At 42.0% G+C, this 24,457-nt stretch overlaps 1 protein-coding gene across 1 annotated transcript in view; it reads right to left on the reverse strand.

Moving 5' to 3' along the window:
* The window catches only part of LOC112107412 (protein PRRC2C), a 112,921-nt gene that overhangs the window by 1,983 nt on the left and 86,481 nt on the right, over positions 1-24,457 (reverse strand). The window contains exons 27-34 of the mRNA XM_026656194.1: positions 23,443-23,555; positions 20,518-20,654; positions 18,976-19,210; positions 18,205-18,312; positions 16,012-16,230; positions 8,611-8,714; positions 3,874-4,000; positions 2,612-2,848 (exon numbers count right to left, since the gene is read on the reverse strand). Of these exons, the coding sequence (XP_026511979.1) occupies positions 2,612-2,848; positions 3,874-4,000; positions 8,611-8,714; positions 16,012-16,230; positions 18,205-18,312; positions 18,976-19,210; positions 20,518-20,654; positions 23,443-23,555 (1,280 nt within the window). The remainder of the gene's footprint in view (positions 1-2,611; positions 2,849-3,873; positions 4,001-8,610; positions 8,715-16,011; positions 16,231-18,204; positions 18,313-18,975; positions 19,211-20,517; positions 20,655-23,442; positions 23,556-24,457) is intronic.

Genomic DNA, 24,457 nt, shown 5'->3' on the forward strand with positions numbered 1-24,457 from the left:
GTGGTATGCCCAATCTTCCCTTGCCCTTCCTGCAGCTATTTCTAAACACCTTTTCCATCTTGGAAACATTTTGCTGACCTGGATCCCACTAAGTCCAAGATCTATTTTTAGGGAATGTTTAGAAACTCTGAAAACTGCAAAAAATCTTCAATTATAAATAAGTGTTAGACATCACAACAACATGCAAGCCCTTAATGTAAGTGCTCCTAGTACACGCCCCCCCCCCAGCCTTGTCTGACGCTGGGAACTTTGACATTGTCACCCAGTTGCTCTAGCACTATTGTGACTCTGTCAGTACTAACAAGGGGTGTACAAGTGCAGACCAGCTTTTTGCCATTGCATCTTCTAGACTTCTTCTGAGCAGGGTTATGTGACAGCGGCAAAAATGTTGGCAACTGGCCTACACCAACCATCCCACTGTCACTAGAGCAACAGTGGGAGAATTTCAGAAAGTCTACAGTGCCAATACAGCCATAATGTCCAGATTCAAATCCTCCCCACACCTGAAGACCTCCCACCACTCCCCTCACAATACACAGAAGCTGTTGCCTAGGTTGGGTTAATTACTGTTTCTCTCAGGCTATATATACACTCTACAGCTTAAGTCAGTATAAGCTATGTTGCTCCAGGGTGCGAATAAGCCACCATCCTGAGCGACATTAAATTATACCGGCTTACTGTGGACAGCAGGAGAGCTTCTTCCAACCGACACACCGCTGCTTGTGGGGGCTGGAGTAATTAAGTCGATGCGAGAGCTCTCTGCCATTGGCTTAGAGAGACTGCACTAGCAGCGCTACAGCGATAGCCTCAGGTACTGCCATTTTCCCAGGCTTGCAAGGTATGTAATTTAAGCCACTTGGTTACACGGTGCAAACTGCAACTTTACCCTCGCTCCTTTCTCTGTAAGGAATAGCACTATGCCGACTAACGCATGATTCTATAACCCTTATTCACACTGAGCAGCACTCATACAAATGCCCACTAAAGTCAAGGGACTGCTCATGTAAGTGCTACTCAACTCCAGTAGGAGTTGCACTCCTCAGGCCCTCTGCAAGCAAGTCCACTGTACAACACAAAAGTAATATGCTATCAAGAATACTATGCATTTATAAGCAGGACCCCAAAGCACTCTGAATATGAATTAAGCATCAATACTCCTGTGGATAGGTATTCTATCGATTTTACGGATGGGGCAGAGACAGATTGCCTTCCCTCCGTGTAAGAATGGGAAAACAACCCAAGAATCCCAGCCCCCAGTCTACTCTACTGTAATGACTAACCAATTTTTCACGCAAGTAATGCAACCAACATTAATATTTATTAGTGATGGACCAACAGACTGTGGAACTAGTTGCATTTTAAATGAAGCAGCATGGGGACTTAAAACTCCTCTGTGCAGATTTGTTTGTTAGCTAAATCAGGATGTCTGAATGCTTTAATCACAAGTGACAAGGAATGACAGCAATGAATGTGAAATAACCATTTAAAGAATGTATATGGGGAGGTACAGAAAAACAAGACTATGTAAGATTTATGTTTGCTGTCTTTTGAGGGCAAACTCAGATGTGACTGGCCTAATTCAGGATCAAATTTTATAGACGGATTAAGAACTAGTCAATTCTGGATAACATTAAGCCTAATTTGTTAGAATTTTGGACTAGCTGTAGCCCTATATAGGTAATTACTTACAAACTAAAAATATCTACAATTTAAGTGAAGGACAGTGAAAGTAACATCTCCCCAAATGCCTTTTTTTTTTTTAAAAAAAAGCTGGTTACATTACTTCTACACCCAGACACTGGAAGTGGCAACACAACTGAAGAAGAGTTCCTTTAGATGAAGTGCTATCCCCATGGGTAACTGATTCTGCAGAATACATGCAGATGTGTAAAGTGTATTATAATCTTATGGTGTCCCCACACAGACTCCCTGTGCCATTGCATCTGCTTCAGGAAATAATATCTTGCCTCATCATGAAGGGTCCCAAAGTGCTTTACAAGTTTTTATATATGTTGATTCACATCATCTACTACTGAAATGCAGCCACCTCTTGGGTGGAATATGCCAGCTGTTTAAACAGTTTATAACAGGAACTGAGAAATAGGGAAAATATAATTCGGGCACATTACCAAAATTGGAAGTTGGCCAGTACACTTGGGGCTCATCTGGCTACACTCCCCCCCCCCCGCCCCCTCAAAAAAACCAAAACAAAACATAAAGGTTATAAGAGACTGAGTGACCACTAATAGTCAGGACCTTGGGTTTTACATCTCATTCAAAAGATGCAGTTTCCTGAAGCCTAAACCTCAGATTTCCCTCAAGAATGATAATTGTTTCATGGAGCCATTGGTCACAAAACCACCTGAGAATGGAAGCCTGCTGCCAATCACTATAGTTGCAATTCTTTAATAAAAAAATTAAAAAAAAAAAAAAAAAAAGGGGGGGGGGGGGGGGGGTAGTTTTAGTTTTTAGTCTCTACTAAGACATAAGGCCTGGATAAAGTGGTTAAGGGTCCAGAGGCATCGTAAGACATAGTTCATAGACACATTTTTGCCCTATGAGCTGTCAAGACTGAACTGGTGTTAACAGCACTGCTGTTCAAAATACTAACCTTTATGTCTTGTTCAGCCTTCATCGTAGCCTGGGCCTGATTGCCTCTGACTCCAGATAGTGATACACAAGGACCTCTGGCCACATGCTGTAAACGAGGGTGGCTCATAAGGCCTGTGGTCAGCTGAGGTGGCATCTGACTAGCCAGTGCCATTGGCGGCCTCTGAACAGGCGCTGGGAAGGTGTTAGTATGTGGGGCTCTTACCAATGGAGGGATCAGGTTAGGCTGAGAGAGAATCTAAGTGGGGGAAAAACAACAACAACAAAAAACATTTAGCCATTAGAAAATTGCCAACCAGATCATATGTTGGCTTCTCCTTAGAGGGGGAAAAACATGCCTGCTCTGCCATTAAACTAATGTCAAGAAAGTAGGGGGATTTTTTTCTCTGTTAAGACAGGCCATGCTTGGACTCTAGGAAAAATAGAACCCCCAAGATGATGCTGTTGTGCTTAAAGTGCCCGAACAACTCAAAATTCTACATAAAAAAGTGGGGAAAAAAACCCCCAAAATTAAGGCATGTTACCCTAGCAAGGCAGCACCTAAGGCATCACTAGTGAGAAATTTCTCCCTGCACCTGGCAGCATTTAGTGAACCCTTCAATCAAAAAACCCAGACACAGAGATCCTTAAGTCAAACACTCTGAAACCAAACAGACGAATCCCAAAGAGTCCTTATCCACAGCATATATAATTTTCTCTCTAGTGGCTCAACGACATCCAGTTATAATCTGGAACAGTTACCTTTTTTAGGTGTTCACTGGAATTTTTTTAAAAATAAATCATACTTTGGAACACTTCAGAACTGCATCTCAGACAAACGACTAGGAATCTGCTTAAGCTTTTAGAATCTTAAATATGCACTGGGACCCTTCGGAGATACTAAGTCCCCCCACTCCCCTATAGTAGTGTGTATAGAAATGAAGTTGTCTGGAGCTGTGTGGGGAAGCCTGCAAGGCACCTACCTGTACTAGAACTACTCAACCTAGTGCTATTAAGTGCCTCACTTTCAGATGCGCCGATGTCCCTGAAAATTAAAATGCATGAAACACCAGAAAACCTGCATTAACTAGCAAGGTTAACAACAAGTTTGCATTTAACTTGAATTCAGTTGCTTGATAAACAACATTCTTTATTAAATTTAGGGCTTATACTTTTAATCCATCAAAATAAAAACAGTGCCCACAGGTGAGTAGAGTTATAGTCACAGGATTAACTGAGGTATAGAAAAGCAAGTTTGCTTTCAGGAAGCCATCAGTTTCCCACCTGGGGTGCGAATTGTGCAGGAAATGGCTGTGTCATTCTCACAGCAGCAGCTGCTGACTGAAACTGCTTCTGGTAGACAATGCTGTTCATTTTATTGGACTGGTTGTTAGGACTTGTAGAAGCGGCCCTTGAAAAGAAACCAACACCAATTAGAATCAAGACATTGCTATCATCACAAGGATGCTTTTGTAATTAGCACCTCCCAGCTGAAATCTGAGCTCAAAGGAAAACTAGCATCAGATATTCCCTAGCAACTATCATTAGGATCCTCAAGGCAAATGAAGCCAGAACCGTAGCAAGTTAATATGGCAATCCAAAGGGGAAACAGTTGAGAGTCAGAATTACTGAACAGAATGAGCAACAGAATACAGAAGGAAAGTAAATGTTTTGGTCACAGACTTTACCTGGTGCCCCCACTATAAACTATCTCAGACTCAGTAAGCAAGACTGTTTGCTGTGTGTGGCCAGGTCCTCCCCCCCCCCCTTCCCCCCCCCCCATTCCACTCCCTTTGTATTGTCTGATTCAGATCCTAAGCTTCTCAGCACTGGGGCCTGTGACATGCACCACGTACACATGCAGGACAGTTGATGCTCCCTAATTGTTTCCATTCTGACCTTCTCTCTTGCTCATAGCTTTCTGAAACTTTTGTTTTCAGGCTGAAGTTCTCCAGGTGTGGGATGAATTTTTTAGTTTTTGTGAGAAGAAAAACCATGTCCCTCCATTACCATTTTGTTCTGTAACGTTTTGAACAGCCAAGCCGAAACAGATGAAGTTTGAAAGTTGATTTTTTGACAATGCAACAACCTTCACCGAGGAGTAGTGCATGGCCTCGGTCGTGAGGAAATGGGGTTTGATTTGCTTTAAATATCATGTATTAAACATGTGCAATATATTTTTGTTAAGATTGCTACATGAGCACTGGTGCAGAGCGTGTGCATGTGCACAGCTAAACTAAGTCACCCGAATTGTTTTATTAGTTTAAGTCAGTTTATTCCTACAATTTTCAACCTGAACAAGTTTACATTATTACAACTCCGTGGCTCTCTGGAGTCTTCCAGCCCATCTGCCCGCTGGCCCAATGAAGATGAGTGGGCCCAAGGCCTCCATCAATATACCTTGGGTTCTGCTAAGGTGTGCAAGAGAAGGGATCTCTGCAGTAGTCCATAAAGTGCATGGGACAGGGCATTTCAGTAATTTCTCAAATATTTCCTGATTTTACACATTAACTGCCTTTTCTTTGCAACCCATCAGAATATTGGTGTCATGAAGACTGATGCTCCTTTTAATATTTTCTCCCTCCTCACCCCATCAAAATCTTCTTGCAATGAAAAATTGGAATTTCCATTCAAAATCTGTATTAAACACTGAAGAAGTACAATTCAAGAGATATTGTCAACTCGAGTAGTCCATTTTCTAACTACAAAAGGTACAAAATTCTCAGTCCAATTACCATAGCGGAAAGAAACTACTCACAAATTTAGATGGCTTAATTTGCATATCTGAGAAAACTGTGTAGCTAGTATTTTCTCCTTTGTATAAAGCAACTAGTTTCTATCTTGCTGAAAAAGACCTTAAGCTAAGCAGCAACAGAGGGTCCTGTGGCACCTTTAAAACTAACAGAAGTATTGGGAGCATAAGCTTTCGTGGGTAAGAACCTCACTTCTTCAGATGCAAGTAATGGAAATCTCCAGAGGCAGGTATAAATCAGTATGGAGATAAAGAGGTTAGTTCAGTCAGGGAGGGTGAGGTGCTCTGCTAGCAGTTGAGGTGTGAACACCAAGGGAGGAGAAACTGCTTCTGTAGTTGGATAGCCATTCACAGAAGCAGTTTCTCCTCCCTTGGTGTTCACACCTCAACTGCTAGCAGAGCACCTCACCCTCCCTGACTGAACTAACCTCTTTATCTCCATACTGATTTATACCTGCCTCTGGAGATTTCCATTACTTGCATCTGAAGAAGTGAGGTTCTTACCCACGAAAGCTTATGCTCCCAATACTTCTGTTAGTCTTAAAGGTGCCACAGGACCCTCTGTTGCTTTTTACAGATTCAGACTAACACGGCTACCCCTCTGATACTAAGCTAAGCAGGGAACTGAAAATCCCTTGAGAGTCTCTCCCCTCATCCCTATCAGGAAGGTTTCAGGAAATAATATTAAAAGGCCGCTCGATCAGAAACTGGAATTATTCAATAAAAATCAGAAATGTCAAAATTAAAGTTGCACTTCAATGCTGAAGGCTTAAATGTTTTTAATTTAGTAGGCACATGCTCAAACATAGTACTGTATACATTTTCCCCATGAATCTTAGGATACACATGAACTATTAAATCAATAATTGTATAAGAAAAAAGATTACTAACATGATGCTGAACATTATACTCTTAAACTTGTAGGAAAAAAATATGGTAGTACTGTATTTAATACAATATAATTGAAGACCATCTTAAACGCACACATACAAGGGGGAAGAGCAAGTGTGTGCATATGCACTTAGCTTTGGCATTTCCCAATTGAGTACGTAATTATGAAATAATATACATACATTTATAGGTCCAATCCTATAGTCTTGATGCAGCCAAAACTCCCAAGCCTCTCAATGGGAGTTTTGTCTGCTTCAGAACTGTCACATGAGTAAGGATAGACAACTACAAAGATACAGGCAATGAATCAGTACTGTAATCACAATTTTTTTATTTCTGAATAAAAACAAATTACCTTGTGTTACACACAAAAAAAACAAGAAAGCAGAAATGCTCTTTGCACAAAACCCTAAAACATTCCCAGACAACTGACTCTGTACATAAGCATCTTAACACAATTATTGTAATCTAATAGAACATTAAGCTTCAATGACTGAAACCAAGCAGGGATTTTGGAAGTGAAGAAGAGAATATATATATATGGCAGGTTAATTACCTGCCCACTAAATTTCAGCTATCTTGATGTCAACAAGCTATGTACCAACATGTGTGGATGCATTCAGAACCTCTATAGCCACAATATTATACAACAAACAAAAAAACTTTGGGATGATTTGAGACTATTTAAAAAAAAATCCAAGTAGTTAGATATTAAGGGCACATTGAGACTAAGTGGGCTCCATTCAGAACCAGACTTTTGCCCTTACAGGCCATACATTCAGCAAAGACCTAGGTAGTAGCACATGCCTGCGTCAACACTAGTGACATTAGGTTATACAAATGCTTGGGACTAAGATATACTTATTTCCAGGACACAATCAGAATATGTCAATACAAAAATGCTTTGAGGTTGTTCACCAATTGACATAACATTGGGGATCCACCTGAGCTCCTACATTGCATTAAGGGGGAAAACCACAGTCAAGTAAAATGGAACAACTAAAAGAAATATAACCTCCTGTTAAAATAAAGAGCACAAAACACTGAGGGCTGATACAGGTGAGATGTCCACATTGTGCAAAAGTGAATCTGAATTACAATTCATTTGTAGTCTTCACAGGCAATGTATGTTTACATTCCTCTGAAATCTTCAGAACTTTCTAGCTCTATTTCTGCATTGTTTTTTAAAACTTTTTAGTGCCTGCAATTCATTGCCACCTCAGTTTCTGAAAATGCACCCTTCTCCTTACTCCAGATGCAGTCAGTCTGGGTTATAATACAATCTATTTCAGGCCCAGTAACTGGAAAAAAAAACCTTTCCAGAACCAAAACCTCTTCCTCTCCTGGAAGTGTAATGGAGAGGTACAGTCTGAAGTCATTACAATCTTCATCCCCTGTATGTTGAAGGAGTGGAAAATCCTACTGGTTCTTAGTAATTTCCAAATTTTCACATACCAGAAGATTAGTATGAAATAAAGAGGGTCCTCTCCTTTTGCTACTTTTGAAATCTCTGGCCTGATGTAATACCAATTCATGTAGGATTTCTTAAATTCAGTTGTTCAGACGGACAATAAAAAAACCCACAAAGTACTTCAGATTTTTCATTAACTCCTAGTAGCCATAGATAGTTACAGTATGTCTTGTTTTCTAGCTTTTTCTATTAAAGGCTTTCCCCTCAAGTAGCATTGTGAGCAGTCTCAAAAAGCTGTGTACCGGCAACATAAATCTCAACTTTATTAAAATTTCCTGCAAAATCTGCTACACTTTTTCCTACATCAGCCAAATAAACCTGCAAGCCAGTCTACATACTAATTTCAGAGTTTAAGAACAGTTTGTAAATCCTGCACTGAAGTGAAAGACTCCATCAGAGTTGCTGTCATTATGTTTACTTTCTAAGGCGTGGGGTTTTAAGAAGGGCTTTAGTTTATGCCCTAGGTAATGACGACAACCTTCAGTGCAGGTAAGAGAGTTCTACCCTTAAATTGAATAGATTCTAAAACCTATCCCAGTGCCATCCCAAAGTCTTTTCTGTCACTAATGTGTGTCTTTTCGCCACTATGCTCCCAGGAATCACTTCTAAAAACTGTTCAGTGTCATTTCAATTTCATTCACAAATTAAAAAAAATAATCTTCATGTTTCAGGGCAGTACCCTTCTGGCATAAGCGTTAGCAGACCTGATGACATACTGTAATGCTGCACTAAGATTGTTGAGTGTTCAAGCATTATCATTTTGAAGTATTCATAGCCTTCACCCTCCCCCATTAACATTCATCTCTTTCAAAGAATTGATTGGTCGTGCATGAGCAAACAGCTAGTTACAATACTTAATATAGAACTGATTTTATATGAAATTCTGAGCTTAAAAAGGCTCATTTACCGGAAAGGACTGGAGGTTGGAGTGGTGCTTCTACCAGTAACTGGTGGAGTTCCTGGTTTAACATCAATGCCGCTTCCAAAGGCCTTAAGATCCATTTCTGACATCTGGAGAAAAATTATTAACAGCAGTTTAGCCCAAATGCATCACTTGTGGTTTAACACAAGTGCATCACTTATAAGGACAATCACAAATGGCCCATTCTATCCAGGCTGCTATTACGATGGGGAAAAAAACTAGTTGCTTGCAACCGAAGAACATCCAAGCACATGGCTGTCCTTCCCTGCATGCAATTACTCCTCATGACAGGGAAAGAGGTTACTCACCCTGTGCAATAACTGTAGTTTGAGATGTGTCTCCCTATCGAAGCTCCAACTTTAGGTAAGCATGTGCCCTACGTGTCTCCGATTAGAGATTTTTATTAGCAGTGTCCATTCAGTCTGTGCACATGCTACTGATTTCCTCAAGCCCCATGCTGAGGCTATATTAGGCTGTACAGGTGAACCGCCCTCAGTTCCTTCTCCATTGCTGAGTCTCAGAAGGAAACTTTGAAGCAGAGGGAAAGGAGGATGGGTAATGGCGCACCCAGAGGGGGACACATCTCAAAAAAGAGGTTACTCGCTCTGAGCAGTAACTGTTATAAGTAGTGTCCCTATGAGTGCTCCACTTCAGGTGGAGCAGTAGCCCCATCAGGAGGGGGAAGCTTCAGAGTTGACTCAATTACAGAGGAAAGAAATGCATTGCTAACTGCTGCATCAGATCTGGAGGCATCGATTAAAGCAGAGTGGAGAAGGTATGTACCGAAGACCACGTAGCAGCTCTGCAGACTTTAGCAACTGGGACATTTGTCATCTTGTTGAGTGAGCTGACACACCAACAGGAGATTGAGATGCTCACAGCAGTGTAACAGGTTGTAATGTACCCAGAAATCCATTTTGAAAGTCTTTGGGTAGAAAGAGCAGAGCCTTTTGATCTGTTTGCAAACTAAACCAACAGTTAGTGGAGTTACTAAATGGTTTAGTCCTATGTACATAGAAGGATAATGCTCTTCTGACATCTAGAGTATGGAGCACAGTCTCCACACTGGACTTGTGAGGTTTCTGAAAGAACACTAGCAGGTAAATGATCTGATTCAGATGAAACTCAGAGGACACTTTAGGAAGGAACTTGGAATGCAGACGTAAGGAAACCTTATCCTTGTAGAAAATTGTGAAAGGAGGATCTGCCATTAAGGCCCCATCTCTCTGACTCTGTGGGCTGAGATATTAGCAACCAGGAAGGCTGTTTTCATAGAGAAATCCGATAAAGAGCAGGTTGCCATCAGTTAGAGGGAAGACTTATAAGACTTAAGAACCAAAATAAAGGTTCCAAACAGAAGTAGGGACTTTCACGGAGAGATTTCCCAGGCCTTCCATGAACCTTGCAGATGTTGGCTGAGCAAACAGGGAGAACCCCTCAATAGTGGTATGAAAGACTGTTAAAGACTGCCAGATAAACCTTGAGAGAACTAAGTTACAGCCCTGCTTTTTTTAGATGTAGCAGGTACTCCAGAACAAGAGGAGTGGGGCAGAATGTGGGACTGTCTCCTGGAGTTCACACCAGCGACTAAATCATCTCCACTTGTGAAGGTAAGTATTTCTGGTAGAATCTTTCCTACTATTTAATATGTGCTGTACCTCTGCAAAACAGAACAACTCTAGCCCCATGAACCATCAAGGAGCCACGCCTTGAGGTGAAGAATGCTCAGAATGCAACAGTCACTGGCATCCTGAGAAAGGATTTGAGGCATGATTGGGAGACTTGTCGTCGTTCAGCGAGCTAGATGAAACAGGTAAGTAAACCATGCTTGCCTTGACCACATCAGGGCTTAGAATGACTCTGGTCCTCTCCTATTTGATTTTGTTAACCATTCTGAGGATCAAACACATCCCTCAGGGAATTGGGACCTAAACTCCCCCTTGAATAAAAGAGGTGGCATTTTCTTTTTGTAGCTGTTGCAAAAACGTCCACTTCTGGAAATCCCCAAATCTGAAAAATGCCAACCAGGTTCTGGAGATTCAGCTCCCATTCGTAGTCTTGAGATAAATACCTGCGGAGAGCATCAGCCATGACGTTTTGTCTGCATACAAGATACATTGCTGGGATTCCTATGTGATGTTTTATGTACTAGTTCCATAACCTTATCGCTTTGGGATCGAAGGAAGGGGATCTCGTTCCTCCCTGCCAATTGATTTAGAACATGCAGGCCATGTTGTCCATCATGATCCTTATGGATCTGTGCCTGATGAGAGGCAGAAAATGAAGGCACGTATTCTGACTGCGTTGAGCTCCAGCAAGTTGATATGGAGGATGGTTTCTTGGGTGACCATTTGCCCTGTACTATGAGAGCACCCAGGTGTGCCCCAGTGTTCCCTCTAATTTTTCCCACCCATGTGTGGAATGAATTTTGTTATGTGCACCAATATGAAGGTGATGTGTGACATCACCTTCATATTGGTGCACATAACAAAATTCATGTGGTGGGGGTGTGGCTGAGGGGTTCAGAGTGTGGGAGGGGGCTCAGGGCTGCGGCAGAGGTTTGGGTGCAGGAGATGAGGGCTCTGGGCTGGGGCCAGGGATGAGGGGTTCCAGGCTGAGGCAGAGGGTTGGGTGCAGGAGATGAGGGCTCTGGGATGCAGGAGGGTGCTCCAGGGCTATGGTGGGGAGAGAGGAACCCCCCCACAGCAGCACCTGGGCTGGGGGTGAGAGGCACCTCTCCCCACCGCGGGAGCTCTGGGGCTGAGGCTGCAGGATAGGCAGTCCTCCCCCAGCTGATCCAGGCTGGGAGAGGGCCGGCCCAGGCCATATTGCCCGGGGCTGTGCCAGGCTGCCCCACCCTGGCTGGGGCCGCGCCAGGGCCTGATCCGGCCGCGCTGCCCCAGCAGGCCTGGGCGCCCTGGCCAGTCCAGGCCACAGGCTGAGTTGCAGGGGCAGCTCCCTGGGCAGGTTCCCTGAGCATCTGCGGGACACTAAATAGGCTGCTGTGAGGCCGTGCAGCTTACAGAGAACTTAGGTGTGTCCCCATCCTAACAGAGATGTATCTGTGGTTATGGTTACTGCTGGTGTCTGCTGAAGAAAAGGAATCTCTGCCCCTACATTGCAATGAATGTTCCATCAGTCTGGGGAATGAGTCACCTGCTGGGGAGTGTGTGTTTAGGAGTAAGCTGATCTGAGCCAACCCTGGCAACAGCAAAGCTGTAACCTCGCATGTTCTGTCACAAAGGTGCAAGCTGCCATGTGAACGAGGAATTGAAGACAGTTTTGAAATGAAGTCTGGGGGCTCCCTGCAGTAACTCTGAAAAGGTCTGATAATGTCACAAATCTGTCCATGGGAAGGAAGACCCTGGCTGCTAAAGAATCCAAGGATGCTCCTATAAATTGTACGTTCTGAACAGGAGCTGTGGAAAAATGTACACTATTCAACTGCAGACCCAAGTCTAAGAACAGAGAAAGCATTTTCGCTGTGGCAGAGGATACCTCTTGGATGACTAATCCTTGAGGTAGGGGAATACTATGATTGCCTGACGATGCAGGTAGGCAGCCATCACCGATCGAAATCTGAAAACCTTCAGAGCCAAGGAGAGACCCAACAAGAACACCTGATACTGAAAACGATCCTCACCTACAACAAAATGCAGGAACCTTCTGTAGGACGAGTGTATTGGTCAAGGGCCAAAAACCAATCCCCTGAATTTAGAGAAGGAATTATAGCTGCCAGAGAATCACCATCCTGAACTTCTGAGGCCTCACGAGTTGGTTTAGGAACCTTAGATCTAGACTTGGTCTCCACCCTCCGTTTTAATTTGGTACAAGTAAATATCCCAGTAGAAGCCTCTCCTCCATGCTGACTGGGGACAAGTTCTATTGCTCCTAAACAAAGAAGGGAATTTATTTCCTGTCTGAACAGGGACTCATGAGAGGAGTCCATGAAGAGGGATGGAAAAGTGGAACGAGGAGGCTGGAGGTAAGTAAAATGGATGGTGTAGCATGATATTATTTCCATCACCCATTTGTCCAAGGTGATACACTCCCATGCTGGTTGGAAATGGGAGAATTGGTCTCCAAATGGAGGAAGGTGGGCAAAACATTATAGTTGGCAAGCGAACAGAAGTGGGGGGTTTGAACCTTTGAACATCCCGTCAAAACAGATGCTGATAATGAAGGCTGCTGCGTAGACACATCAGTTGGGTTAGAAGGTCTCTTTCTTTGGAAGCTGTCTCTTTCTAAGAGGTTCTGTTGGTCTCTGAAACCCAGAGAATTGCATCAGACCAGATCTTTGAGCCGTTCCTGATCTACTAAACTTCCTTTTGTTTGCAGGTGTGTAGACACCTAATGAGTGTAACGTGGCCCCACAATCCTTAAGGGTACGCAACGACTCATTGGTGTTTTCTGCAAACAGACGGAGCCCATCAAATGGAAAGTCCTCTATCATATTCTGGACTTCTCTGGGGAAGCCAGATAGCTGTAAACCAGGAAGCCTTGATCATCACCACTGTTGTAGAGATAGAGTGGGTTGCACTATCTGCAGCATCCAGAGTTGCTTGAAGAGATGTTCAGGCCAGTAATTGTCCCTCAGCCACTGTGACCTGAAACTGGTCCCTTTGGTTTGGCGGAAGTGTTCGACAAGAAATGCAAACTGTTTACAACTACATAAAATATACTTTGCCATCAGCACTGGGTAATTTACAATATGCATCTGTAGGGCTGCCAATGAAAAGGATTTTCTCCCAAGCAGGTCTAAGTGCTTCTGGTCTCAGTCATATGGGGTGGACTTATAATGATGTTGCTTGCCTGGTTCATTAACTGCATCAGCCACAGAGTGTTAGGTGGAGGGTGGGAAGAACAAGAAAGAGTCCTTAGTGGACATGTAATTTTTTTTTTTTTTTTTTAAATTGGCCCTTTTACATGTTGCCCCTACTGTAGCTGGGGCTTGCCAAATGGTTTTCACAGTTTCCAGGAGAGCCTTGTTGATAGGAAGGGCAATTCTGGATGGTGTTGCAGAGTACAGAGTATGCAACATGTTGCGTTGGGATTATCTGTAGGGATTCTGCTACCTGCCTAACGAGATCCTGGAACTGCTGAAAGTCATCTGCCATAGATGGAGCAGAAGGCACTACAGCTTCACCCGGAGAAGATGACAAAATGGTAGCTTGAGGAGTGGCTTCTTCATCTGTCCTAGTTTCTTGGGCTTAAAATGTTTTCTCCTGTTGCTGGGCAGGAGAAGCTTGAGCCTCCCTACCATCCCAATAGCCAACTCTAAAATTAACACACATTTGTATGGGTGGTGAGAGTTTGGGCACCCCTATTTGGAAAACAGGTTATGCAGCACGGGGAGTCCATATCAGGGCTCTTCCCTGGAAACTGAATCTTGGCAATTATTCTTTGTAAAGGTAAGCAGGAACTGTGCACAGCCTTCTGTACAGTAGGTCCTGGAGTAAAACAGATCCAAGCTGGCAACCAAGTCATCTTTTGCCCCGGACATACAACTACGAGACAGGTTCTGTCAGCTATTTAGACAATGCCTTTTAATAATGGCATTTATCAGGGTGCCAGTTGCAAATCAAAACAATGGGTGAACTTAAAACTTTTACTATGCTCCAAGCAAAAAAGTCTAAGACATTTTAATGCCAACTTTATGGAGGGTGATCGGTTTGAGGCATCAAAATATATTTTTTCAGTTATTTTAAAGTTGTTCTTAGAGATTCCCGGTAAACTTGACTCAAACACCTCACCTCTATAATTCCACCTCGTCAGAATACCAAAGGTCAGGGAAAGGGCTCCTAGACTGGGATTGAGCCAGGTGCTCTGATTCTGAGTGATCATCTGTGCCTAGACTCCACCTGATGTGCTCTACTATTGCTGTCTCCAGCAGGATTAAAAACTGTAGAATACTTTATACTAAGTACAATTCCTCTGCATCTGCTGCAGAAATCACTAACTTGTCAATACCCTGGCACAGAACTGTTTTTCAGAGTCCAAGATCCCTTTTTAAAATGGCTATTTTCCTAGCTTTATAAAAAATATCTTCCAACACAAACCATAGTCCTGCCTTTCTGAGCACAAACAGCCTCAAATCGTGGCCCTGAAGGTGTGAATTGCCCCTTTCATCATCCATATGAGTTAACTCAAATCTAAAAATTAATTTAGAATGTCAACTATTTCACTGCTGATCATTTTAGCAAAATCATCCAACTAATGTCCTTATCCCAAAGTTATGAACTGTCCCACATTCCTCCCCAGATGCCAAAAGCCCAAACTGCCCCCTATACAACTTCCAAAATGCCCCACCTCTCTTCCAGCAACTTCTAAAATGCAATTATGAATTGTAATACAAAAATGTGTGACACATTGCCTCAGTAAACACAGAGCTGGGATCAGGAGCACTGCTACTAGAGATACTGGTAGAGATATAATTGGGGCCATCCTTATCTTCAGAATGTCTATGAGCTGCTGTTGTTTCTGGTGATACCAACTGCATGGGATGTGCAGTAGTAGTACCATCATCATAAGCTACACATCCCAGTGTGGATTTGTCAACTTTTTTTTTAAAAAAAACCTGAATCTTATAACCCTCTCTCTAAAAGTGCAAAGTTTCAAAAAGTTTAATGAATAGATGATTGTTGGGGGTGGAATAGATCTGGACAAGGAGAAGAAGTCTGGAGATAAATGTGAGAAGTGAGGGACATATGCTTGTTTTGTTAAAAAATTATATGTTTGCTGTTGAAGAAAAAAAATGTAGAATACTTCACGCTGTTGTTTTAGTTAAAGATCTGTCAATTCCTCATAATCCCAACAGTCAAAACGTGAATTAGTGTGCTGATCATCTACTCTTAATTACTGAAACCCTTCTCCTCTCCTTCAAAGCTCCAGAGAATTCAACCTGACTACATATAAACTCATATCTTATCCCATAGCTCCTGACCCCTCTGATCTACCAATACCACACTCAATGCCCTCTTCGTCTGTTTCTGCCCACCTATGTGTCATTTACTGCACTGTTTCCTATGTAGGGAAATGCCCTTGTCTGCCAAGCCATCATCATTTTATTAAAATCCCTCTAAGATGAGTTTCTTTCAAAATGCCACAAGAAGGAAATGAATAAAAAAACAACCTTGCCTGAACCACCAAGATACACACAGGGCTTAAAGTGCTCTACCTCCACATGCCTTTCCAATTGTTTGCTATCCTAGCCCCTTTTTATCATACCATGTCAAACTAAATTTTAAGATCATCTGGACAGGGACCTCAGTTCTTAAAAAAAAACCTGCCAGCGTGCTCACAACCACTGCTGGATGCTGTAAAAATAGCGTACATTAGTAATGGAACATTTTCATTATTGCACTATAGGCTTAAATATGTAATTACCTTTCCAGGAGCAGCAATCATGCTGTGCTGAGTTCCTGCAGGGATCAATCCTCTGAAAGGCTGGCTTACTTGTGCAGGCCTACTCAGATTCTGAGCCTGAGCCTGTGGTGGGGCGTGCTGCAGTGGAGGCTGTAGGGACTGGGGTAGAGCAATTAGTGGCTGTCCTGTGGATCCAAAGTTGGGCAAAGAAAGCTGTGAGCCTGGTAAAGGTACAGTTACCTGGAGACAATAAGGAAATATCAGTACCACAGTACAAGCTTAATTACTTAACTATATCAAGATGGCTTAGTCATTAAATTATATTTCAGATTAAATTATATTTCACTTAATTAGTGAAACTATCACCCAGAGGGATGCAGGCAAATAAATCTCTTAATTTGTTATGTAGAGATTTTATAATTAGTTTTCTTAATCCATTTGGATAGCTGAACTTCAGAAACAGTTACAAATGCATCAAATTATAGGTTGGATCCTAACTGTACTATCATTTCAACAGCACTTCACAATAAAGTAAATTGAACTCAACTGATAATTACAAGATAGTTACACAAATGGCAATTTTCCATCAAACAGCTCAAATGATCAAGTTGTCTGCTGGGTATCAAAGTTAGACTTTACTTGCCAAAGAGCACACAAATGGAGTTTTAAGGTTAAAAACAGAAATGATAGACTACTATCCAACCACCTGACGACACCTTTTTGTATTAACAGGGGTCACCGTAACCAAATGTGCACACTAACAGCTGGATGGAAGTGATAAGGACTTGAAAATATTAGTCAGTCAAGTAATTATGTTAGTTTTTACATCTAATCTGTTTGTATGGTGCATAATCATGAACCCCTCATCCACCACACACACAAAAAATGTTTTGAGGGCCTCTAAAAGAATGATACAATATTCTCTAAAGTACAGTGAGTCAAGTTTAAATCAAGATTTACTGTAAGCAGCATAATGTTGGTTACAAGTAGCTATTTCACCAGAACCTCTGAAAACATTAAACATAAATACCCATAATTTTGACTTCCAAAGTCTTTCATTTGGAGGGGATATTAAACTTTTTAGGATACTTCTAATCTACCAGATGATGGATTTTGCACTGTGTTTCAACAGGATTTAAAGTTTGTGGAGGTTTCCCTCATTCATACGGTTAATGTTTGACGGACTTGTCATAAAATAGCCAATTGTTTGCATATGTTACAAATAAGTGTTAGAAACAGTTTATAAAATCTAAACCTTAAGTTGTCAAAATGTGAGCCACTGAATGGTACTAGATTTGCAAACATCCCACCGTGCTTGCACAAGACAAAATCAAATTTTTTTCCCTAATATAATCTTAAATTCCTTGGAAATACTCTGGCACCACAAACTTCAAAACTGGGAAGTGCTACAGAGCCACAGGATAAGACTAGATATACACAGGTAAGTATGACAGACAACTCCGTGCAAACTCAATCAACTTTGCATATTTGGGGTACACACATTGGTCCCCCTGGAAATGTGACTGGTCTTATAGGTTTCAGCTAGTCAGTGATGAGCCATAAGCCATCATTAGCAAACAGGCTATTTTGTTTGTCTGCTCTCTAAATGCCGTAATTACTTGGCTCTCTATGAAAGCGCTATTACCTCTGACTTGTTCCCATGAAAGACAGCAGATACTCGTATTACTTAACTGTTATGTAGGGTATTGCTTCTACTATCACTAGACCAGGGGTTCTCAAACCGGGGGTTGGGACTACTCAGGGGGTTGCGAGGTTATTACATGGGGGGGGGGGAGGCTCACAAGCTGTCAGCCTCCACCCCAAACCGGCTTTTCCTCCAGCATTTATAACGGTGTTAAATATACAAAAAAGTGTTTTTAATTTATACAGAGGGGTCGCACTCAGAGGCTTGCTACGTGAAAGGGGTCACCAGTACAAGTTTGAGAACCACTGCACTAGAGAGACAGGGGTGTAGGAACACTCTTTTGCCACTTATACAAGTGCATATTAATGACTTAAGTCTATCACTTGATTTTCTTGCAACTTGTGTGTTACTATGGTGGCTCTATTCTGCAAATTCTCAGCTCTAGGATCATGATCTTAAAATTTTTATTTTCCTACGTTTAAGTACACAATGTCAGAAAAAAAAAACAGTCCATAAAATTGATAATAAAAAGAAATGCAATTTAGGAAATTTACCATGCCATAGTTTACCTGCTGAAGAGCACTGGGAGACTGAGCTGTATTATAGAAATTGCTCTGGCCAGGCTGTTGAACTTGTCCAGAATATAGACTTGAAGCCTGGGTGAGAGTAGCTCTGGCCTGGAAAGAAAGAAAGATTGACAAATTGCAACAGGATACCATTAAATTACTATCAATAACCAGGATTACTAAATGTTAAGAGCATGGCAATTTATTCTGGATTTAAAGTCAGTTCAATTGCAAAATTGCTACAGCGTAAGAAGTTGGAAAATTAGAGACATTTCAATTTGTGGTGAAGCCTCCATTTCTGTTTAAAACAATCCAAACACAGGACAGTGTCTTTATTGAAAAGTCAAGTCTTTATGTCTGTAAGTTGCAGAGGTATCCTCAAACTACATAGTTTGTTACAAGTGAATTGGAATGTTGGGGCACAACACAGATTGCCTGGTAAAGATGATGAAAAGAAACCATTAAGATTTCCTGTAATGTGGCATCAATGCTGCCTAGATATTATAGAGATGGGCATATCCGAATACAGATGAAACACGGTATTACAAAGGTCTTGGGGTTTCATAAATTTCAGTTTAAATACAAATTTCAGTTAACAGATATGGATATTTGGCATCTCACCTATCCAAGATGGTTAGAAGCAGGTCTGAATAATACAGAGTCCAATACCTTAATACTATAAAATGCAGTGTATAAGAAAATTCCTCCAGTATTCTTTATCATTATTTGCTCCAATAAGTGATACAGACCTCAACTTGAAAAAAAAATTCTCACCTGGAGAAGATGAGTATCAATGAGCTGAGAGCCTCCTAGTCCTGAAGCTTGACCAAGCTGATGTTCATACAAGATGGGAATAGGCTGAGTGTTAGAAGTCTGTTGAAATGCAAGACTTGATTGTGCCTTGGCAAGTTCCTGGTGCTGCACTGTTGGGAAATTGTGTAAGGCTGTGCCAGACAGAACTACTGGCGATGGTTGAGACAGACCACTTTGCATAAAAGCTTGCTGTGATCTACAAAAGAATAAGTAGTGTTTTAGGCTTTAGTTTGCATTACAGATACAATATATGAGAAACTGCCTTTGAAATTTAAAATACAACATTCTTTTTATAACAGAACTAGACCTTTATCGGCATTAAAATCAGAGAGCCAGATATTCAAAATGGTTGCACACACAACAGATCCCATTGAAGACAGTGTGAGCTGCTGGGTACTGGTCCTGAATGTATGGGAAGTCAACTAAACTTCAGATCTGAAAAAATATTTTGTAAGTTACTTTAATTTCTTTAGTATTAAAGTATATTAAACTATTTTAAATTACATAGAAGAAATGTTTAAATTAATTGCACTGCCACATGTGAAATCTGTCTGCTTCCAGTTCTTAGTCTTTGTCTTGTAGCATCAGGCAGAGGGAGGTACTACAGAGTTTAGTAGCAGCACCTCAGCATGAAAAAGTGTTTTGTTCTCTTGACCATAGATGACCCTAAGTACATTAATTCTTTGACTCCATAATACCTACTCACTTAGTCACTGGGTATCAATGGGTATTTTTAACAACGAACGTTTGGTATTATCTGAGACATTGACTGCTGGGAACAAGATCCTTAATATTTAAATTGATATTTGGTTTCCTTGCTCATTCTCCCCATACTACTCATTTTGGGCTTTTACACAGGAATACAGCAAAGCACTACCTAAAAGCCTCTCTCAGCCAGCAGTCAAAGACTAGAGGCTGCTTTCTTAGCCCATCTGGAAAAATCTGCCTTAGTTTTAGGAACAGGAGGGAGTCTCACTATTATGAGCAGCATAGGATCTGCAGAATAGGAGTTCTACTCCTGTGCATACGGGACTCAACTCAGCTTCATTAAAGTCAATACAAAAGACTCCCAATGAAACGCTTAGGAGAGGCAGGAGACCGAGTTGTGAATGAAAGGATTTATGGACACTGAATTCAACAACATTCTGCTTGGCACAGTATTAGTGACATTTTGAATACGTGGATTTTTTGAGGGGAGTAAAAAGGGTGAGAAAATAAAATGTATAATAAACTCTGGCTGGTAAGTTAACTAGGGAGAGACCACAGTATTTCTAACAAGTTTTATTTTTGTAGGTCATCAACTGGTCCCTAAGCTTTGTAGTTCATTTTAAGTCAAATCTCTATTACTGGATCTCACGCCTGAATTCACAAACTAACAAGGATTTTAAGAGTTGCTATTAGGCTTCAATATTGGTCTGAAAAGGTGGGAGTGGTGAAAAAAAGAAATACTACAATGGATTGATCTCATTTGTTGCTTTTCCTTACTAAAGCAAAAACATTTACCTATATGGTTGTAAGGAGGAGTTGAACAATTCCTGAGCCTGGGAAACAGCAGGTGCTGCTCCTAAACTCAGTTGGGCTTGGTGTTGTCCTTGTAGAGGTGCATAGATGGGGATGGGAATCTGCTGAACTGAAGTGGGCTGTAACAAAAATAAATAATTAAATATCCAAGTGTAGAAACAGTCACACAAAAATCCTGGTAGTTGAAAATTGCCTAGTAAAAACCTTTAAGGGAAAAAATGCCTGTACCTAACATGCAATGGGATTTATAAAGGAATTAAGAGACTAAAAAGTAGCTGCACGTTAAACACAAAGGTTATACAGTGAACGCATGACAACTTTCTAAACTGAAAGTTAACTTTACTGAAGAGTTGACAGATTTGCCATTTCCAAATAAGTTGTAGAAAGAATCACAGTTCACTTCTTACTGAGGCAATGAACACAGCTATTTAAAGTTAATTTCTGTCTAAAAATCTGTTATGACAAACTTTACAGGCATTTGATTCTGATGACCAACAATAAAACAGAAAAAAATCCCAACAATCGCGCTCAAGAAATTCAGAACCATTACGAATGTGCAGTTGCTGTAATATAGCAGCAAATGAGAAGTCAGAGTGCATGATAATGATAGTTTGCTCAGCTATCTGTAGTATATTTATTAAATGTAGGCCCCAGTAAACAGGGGTTAAAAGCAGCCCTGGAGAGGGCTACAACTGGAAAGGCTGGGCTGATTAAGGAAGCAGATGCAGCTGTGGCCAGCTCAATCAGGGCCCAGCTGGCCCTTATAACAGGGCAGTGGGCCAGGAGCTGGGAGGAGTCTCTCTCACTGGAGAGAGAAGGACCTGGCTGCCTGGGGGCTGAGCAGGGTACCCGAGGCTGAGCAGTACTGGGGAAGGGCAGAGGGAGCTACGGAGCTCCAGCCTAGTGAAATCCCAGGCTGCAGGCCTTGCTAAAAGGCCCAAAGGGTACCTGAGGTGGAGCAGTGCTGGGGAAGGGCAGAGGAAGCGAGAGAGCTCCAGCCTAGCAACTCCCCAGGCTGCAGGCCTTGGCAAAGGCCCAAGCAGGTACTAGGGTTGCAAAGGTGCAACCCAGAGTTAGGAAAGGTAGCAGGTCCAAACCCCCCTTGCCGATGATGAGTGATTTATAGACTGCAGTCTGCCCCAGGGAGCGGGGGCTAGATGATGACTGGCAGTAGCCACTGAGGCAAGGTGGGGATAGGGGTTGGGGGCTTCCCTGGGAGGGGAGACCCAGAGACGGAGGGGTTACTGCTGCTGGGGCAGAACCCTGACTTAGAGGGGCACTGGGGTCTGGGAGGGACACGGGGCCAGTGGTAGGAGAGACACAGGCCTGCAGAGGGCACTCTGTGCTGGAAGAGCTAATTCCCTAGACGACCAGCAGGAGGAGCTGCAGGGTGAAAACTCGCCCCATCACAAGGCCATTCAGTTGTTACTTTTCACAAGTGTTGCTTTTTTAAAAATTGGCTAACATTTTAGTCTATGGACTACATGCTGCATTCTTAATACTTGATCTTTATTACTCATACTCTGAGCCACTTTAGTCAGATATTCCATGTGACTTGAGCACTAATATTTTATAAACCATTGTAAGTCACTTGGACTTGATTCTCCCAGGCAGATGGACGGAGTACTTTAAAGTTAGCAGGAGATAAATCTAGGAGATCTAAAACACTTTTAAACCTTTTCCTTTACTCTCTTCTACAAGAGAGTTATATTTTTGGCCTATATGGGGATCCCATATTTAAAAACACCTAGATTCCTTCCTGATAGAAACTGACCATCACAAACAAGATTTATTGACTATTTACAGCAGAGTTCACATTCAATTTTCTTGTTACATACATGAGAATTACTGCACTCATGTACACAGGTTTGCTTTGGGGAGACAGCTGGTACACTTCCTTAACTAGTTCACTTATTAAACTTCCTCAGTACCAAACTTTTGGCCATGGCTTTCAGGAACACTGTTCCATTATTGTGTAATAAGCAGTGTTCCATTATAAAAAATTAATAGTTCATAGAATAGGAACTCTAAGATAGCAGACAAAGACACAAGACCCAATGACTGGAAGTCAATTTAGAAGAATTCAAACTGGGAATAAGAACTTTTACAATGACAAGAGGGGAATCAACCACTGGAACAAGTTACAAAAGGAGCTGGCTAATTTATCAGAACCTGAATTCTTTAAAGAGAGGCTGGACCACTTTCTAGATTGGGGTAGGCAACCTATGGCACGTGTGCCGAAGGCAGCACGTGAGCTGATTTTCAGTGGCACTCACACTGCCCAGGTCCTGGCCACCGGTCCGGGGGGCTCTGCATTTTAACTTCATTTTAAATGAAGTTTCTTAAACATTTTAAAAACCTTATTTACTTTACATACAACAATAGTTTAGTTCTATATTATAGACTTATAGAAAGAGGTCTTCTAAAAACGTTAAAATGTATTACTGGCACGCGAAACCTTAAATTAGAGTGAATAAATGAAGACTCGGCACACCACTTCTGAAAGGTTGCCGACCCTTATAAAAATGATATGTTCTGATTCACCCACAAGTTACTGGACTCATTAGTATTCTTCCCTATTACATAAGCAAACAGTGTCCTCAACTGCAGGAAGAAAAACCATAGTGAGCACTTCTGGTATGAACATATACTCTTGTATGAAGCAGTACATTTCTTAGAATACGGGCTTCTACTGGAATACTGCTATAATGAAATCTTTGTTCACATGAATGTTGACTGAAAGACCATAAAAGGCTGTGTACATGGTCAAACTGAACTATGATAGATTGGGAATGCAATGCAATGCAATTTAGCATTTATAGATCTCTTTCCCCCCTGCAACTATCGGCTCCACTCAAGTTATAACAGCTTTACAATGAAGGTCCAGTAAGATGAATCCCCAAATACCTGAGAAAGTCCTGGTTGAAAACCTTGCTGTTGAGCCAGGGAAGGTGGAGCCAGACGTGCATGTTGAGTGCTGAATAAGTGGCTTGTGTCCATGTAGAAAGCTGGGATCTGAGCTGCAGGACCTCAGGAAAATATGAAAATTAGTGTCTGAATGTAACATTTTCCTTCTGGGCAGATTTCCACATAGTGTTGGAACTGCAGCCAGAGAGGAAGTTTTCTATTTCATATTTACAAGTTAGATTAATTTGCCTGACTGTTGGCATTGGGGGTGGAGATTTGGAGTGGGAAGAGATTTTCAGTAAGCTAGCGAACAGGAGAGTTTTGTGAGGGAGTTCTCCAGGTGAAGGAGGAGCAACTACGTGACTCCTGGGGTGAGTCTGTGGTGTATTTGCTTGCTTTAAGTTTATAGCGTGGTCTGTTTGGGGACTGTGCGCTGAGCCTAGCAGCCTGCTAAGCAAGGCTGAGAGCTTCCTAAGTAGGCTCTAGCCTGCCATCCTTGGATCCCTAATCCCTTCCAAATCCCTTCCAAACTCATGGAAAACAGGGGTTTAAAAAGCCAGCTCGTAAGTGACCGGAGGAGCTAGTGAACAAGAGCAGCAAATGGGAGTTTTACAAGGGAGTTTAGAGAGGGAACATGAAATCAAGATACACCTTATAAACATCCTCTAAACTTGGGCCAATAAAACTTGCTCCCCCACAAACCGCCCCCGAACAAAACACAGAAAAAAACCATGCAAGAGTCCAAAGAATGCAGGCAGAAGTCTAGCAGCAGAGTGGGCTATCCAGTATATTGCCCTGAATGCAGCAGGTACGATTACCTGCGTTATGGGCAGGTGGCATTGGTATGCATTTGGTGTAAGCAGCTCCTGGCTCACAGAGATCAAGTACAGGCTCTTGAGACCAGAGTGGCTGAACTGGGGGATTGGATTATTAGAAATATTGATAGTTGGGCTTTTGATGGGAGAACTGCATGGTGAATTGCTTGCCGGATGTGAAGGTTGCGGATCTCTAGAGA

Source organism: Terrapene carolina, unplaced genomic scaffold, assembly GCF_002925995.2.
Source record: "Terrapene carolina triunguis isolate 2854851 unplaced genomic scaffold, T_m_triunguis-2.0 Scaffold212, whole genome shotgun sequence".
NCBI classification, from domain to species: Eukaryota; Metazoa; Chordata; order Testudines; family Emydidae; genus Terrapene; species Terrapene triunguis.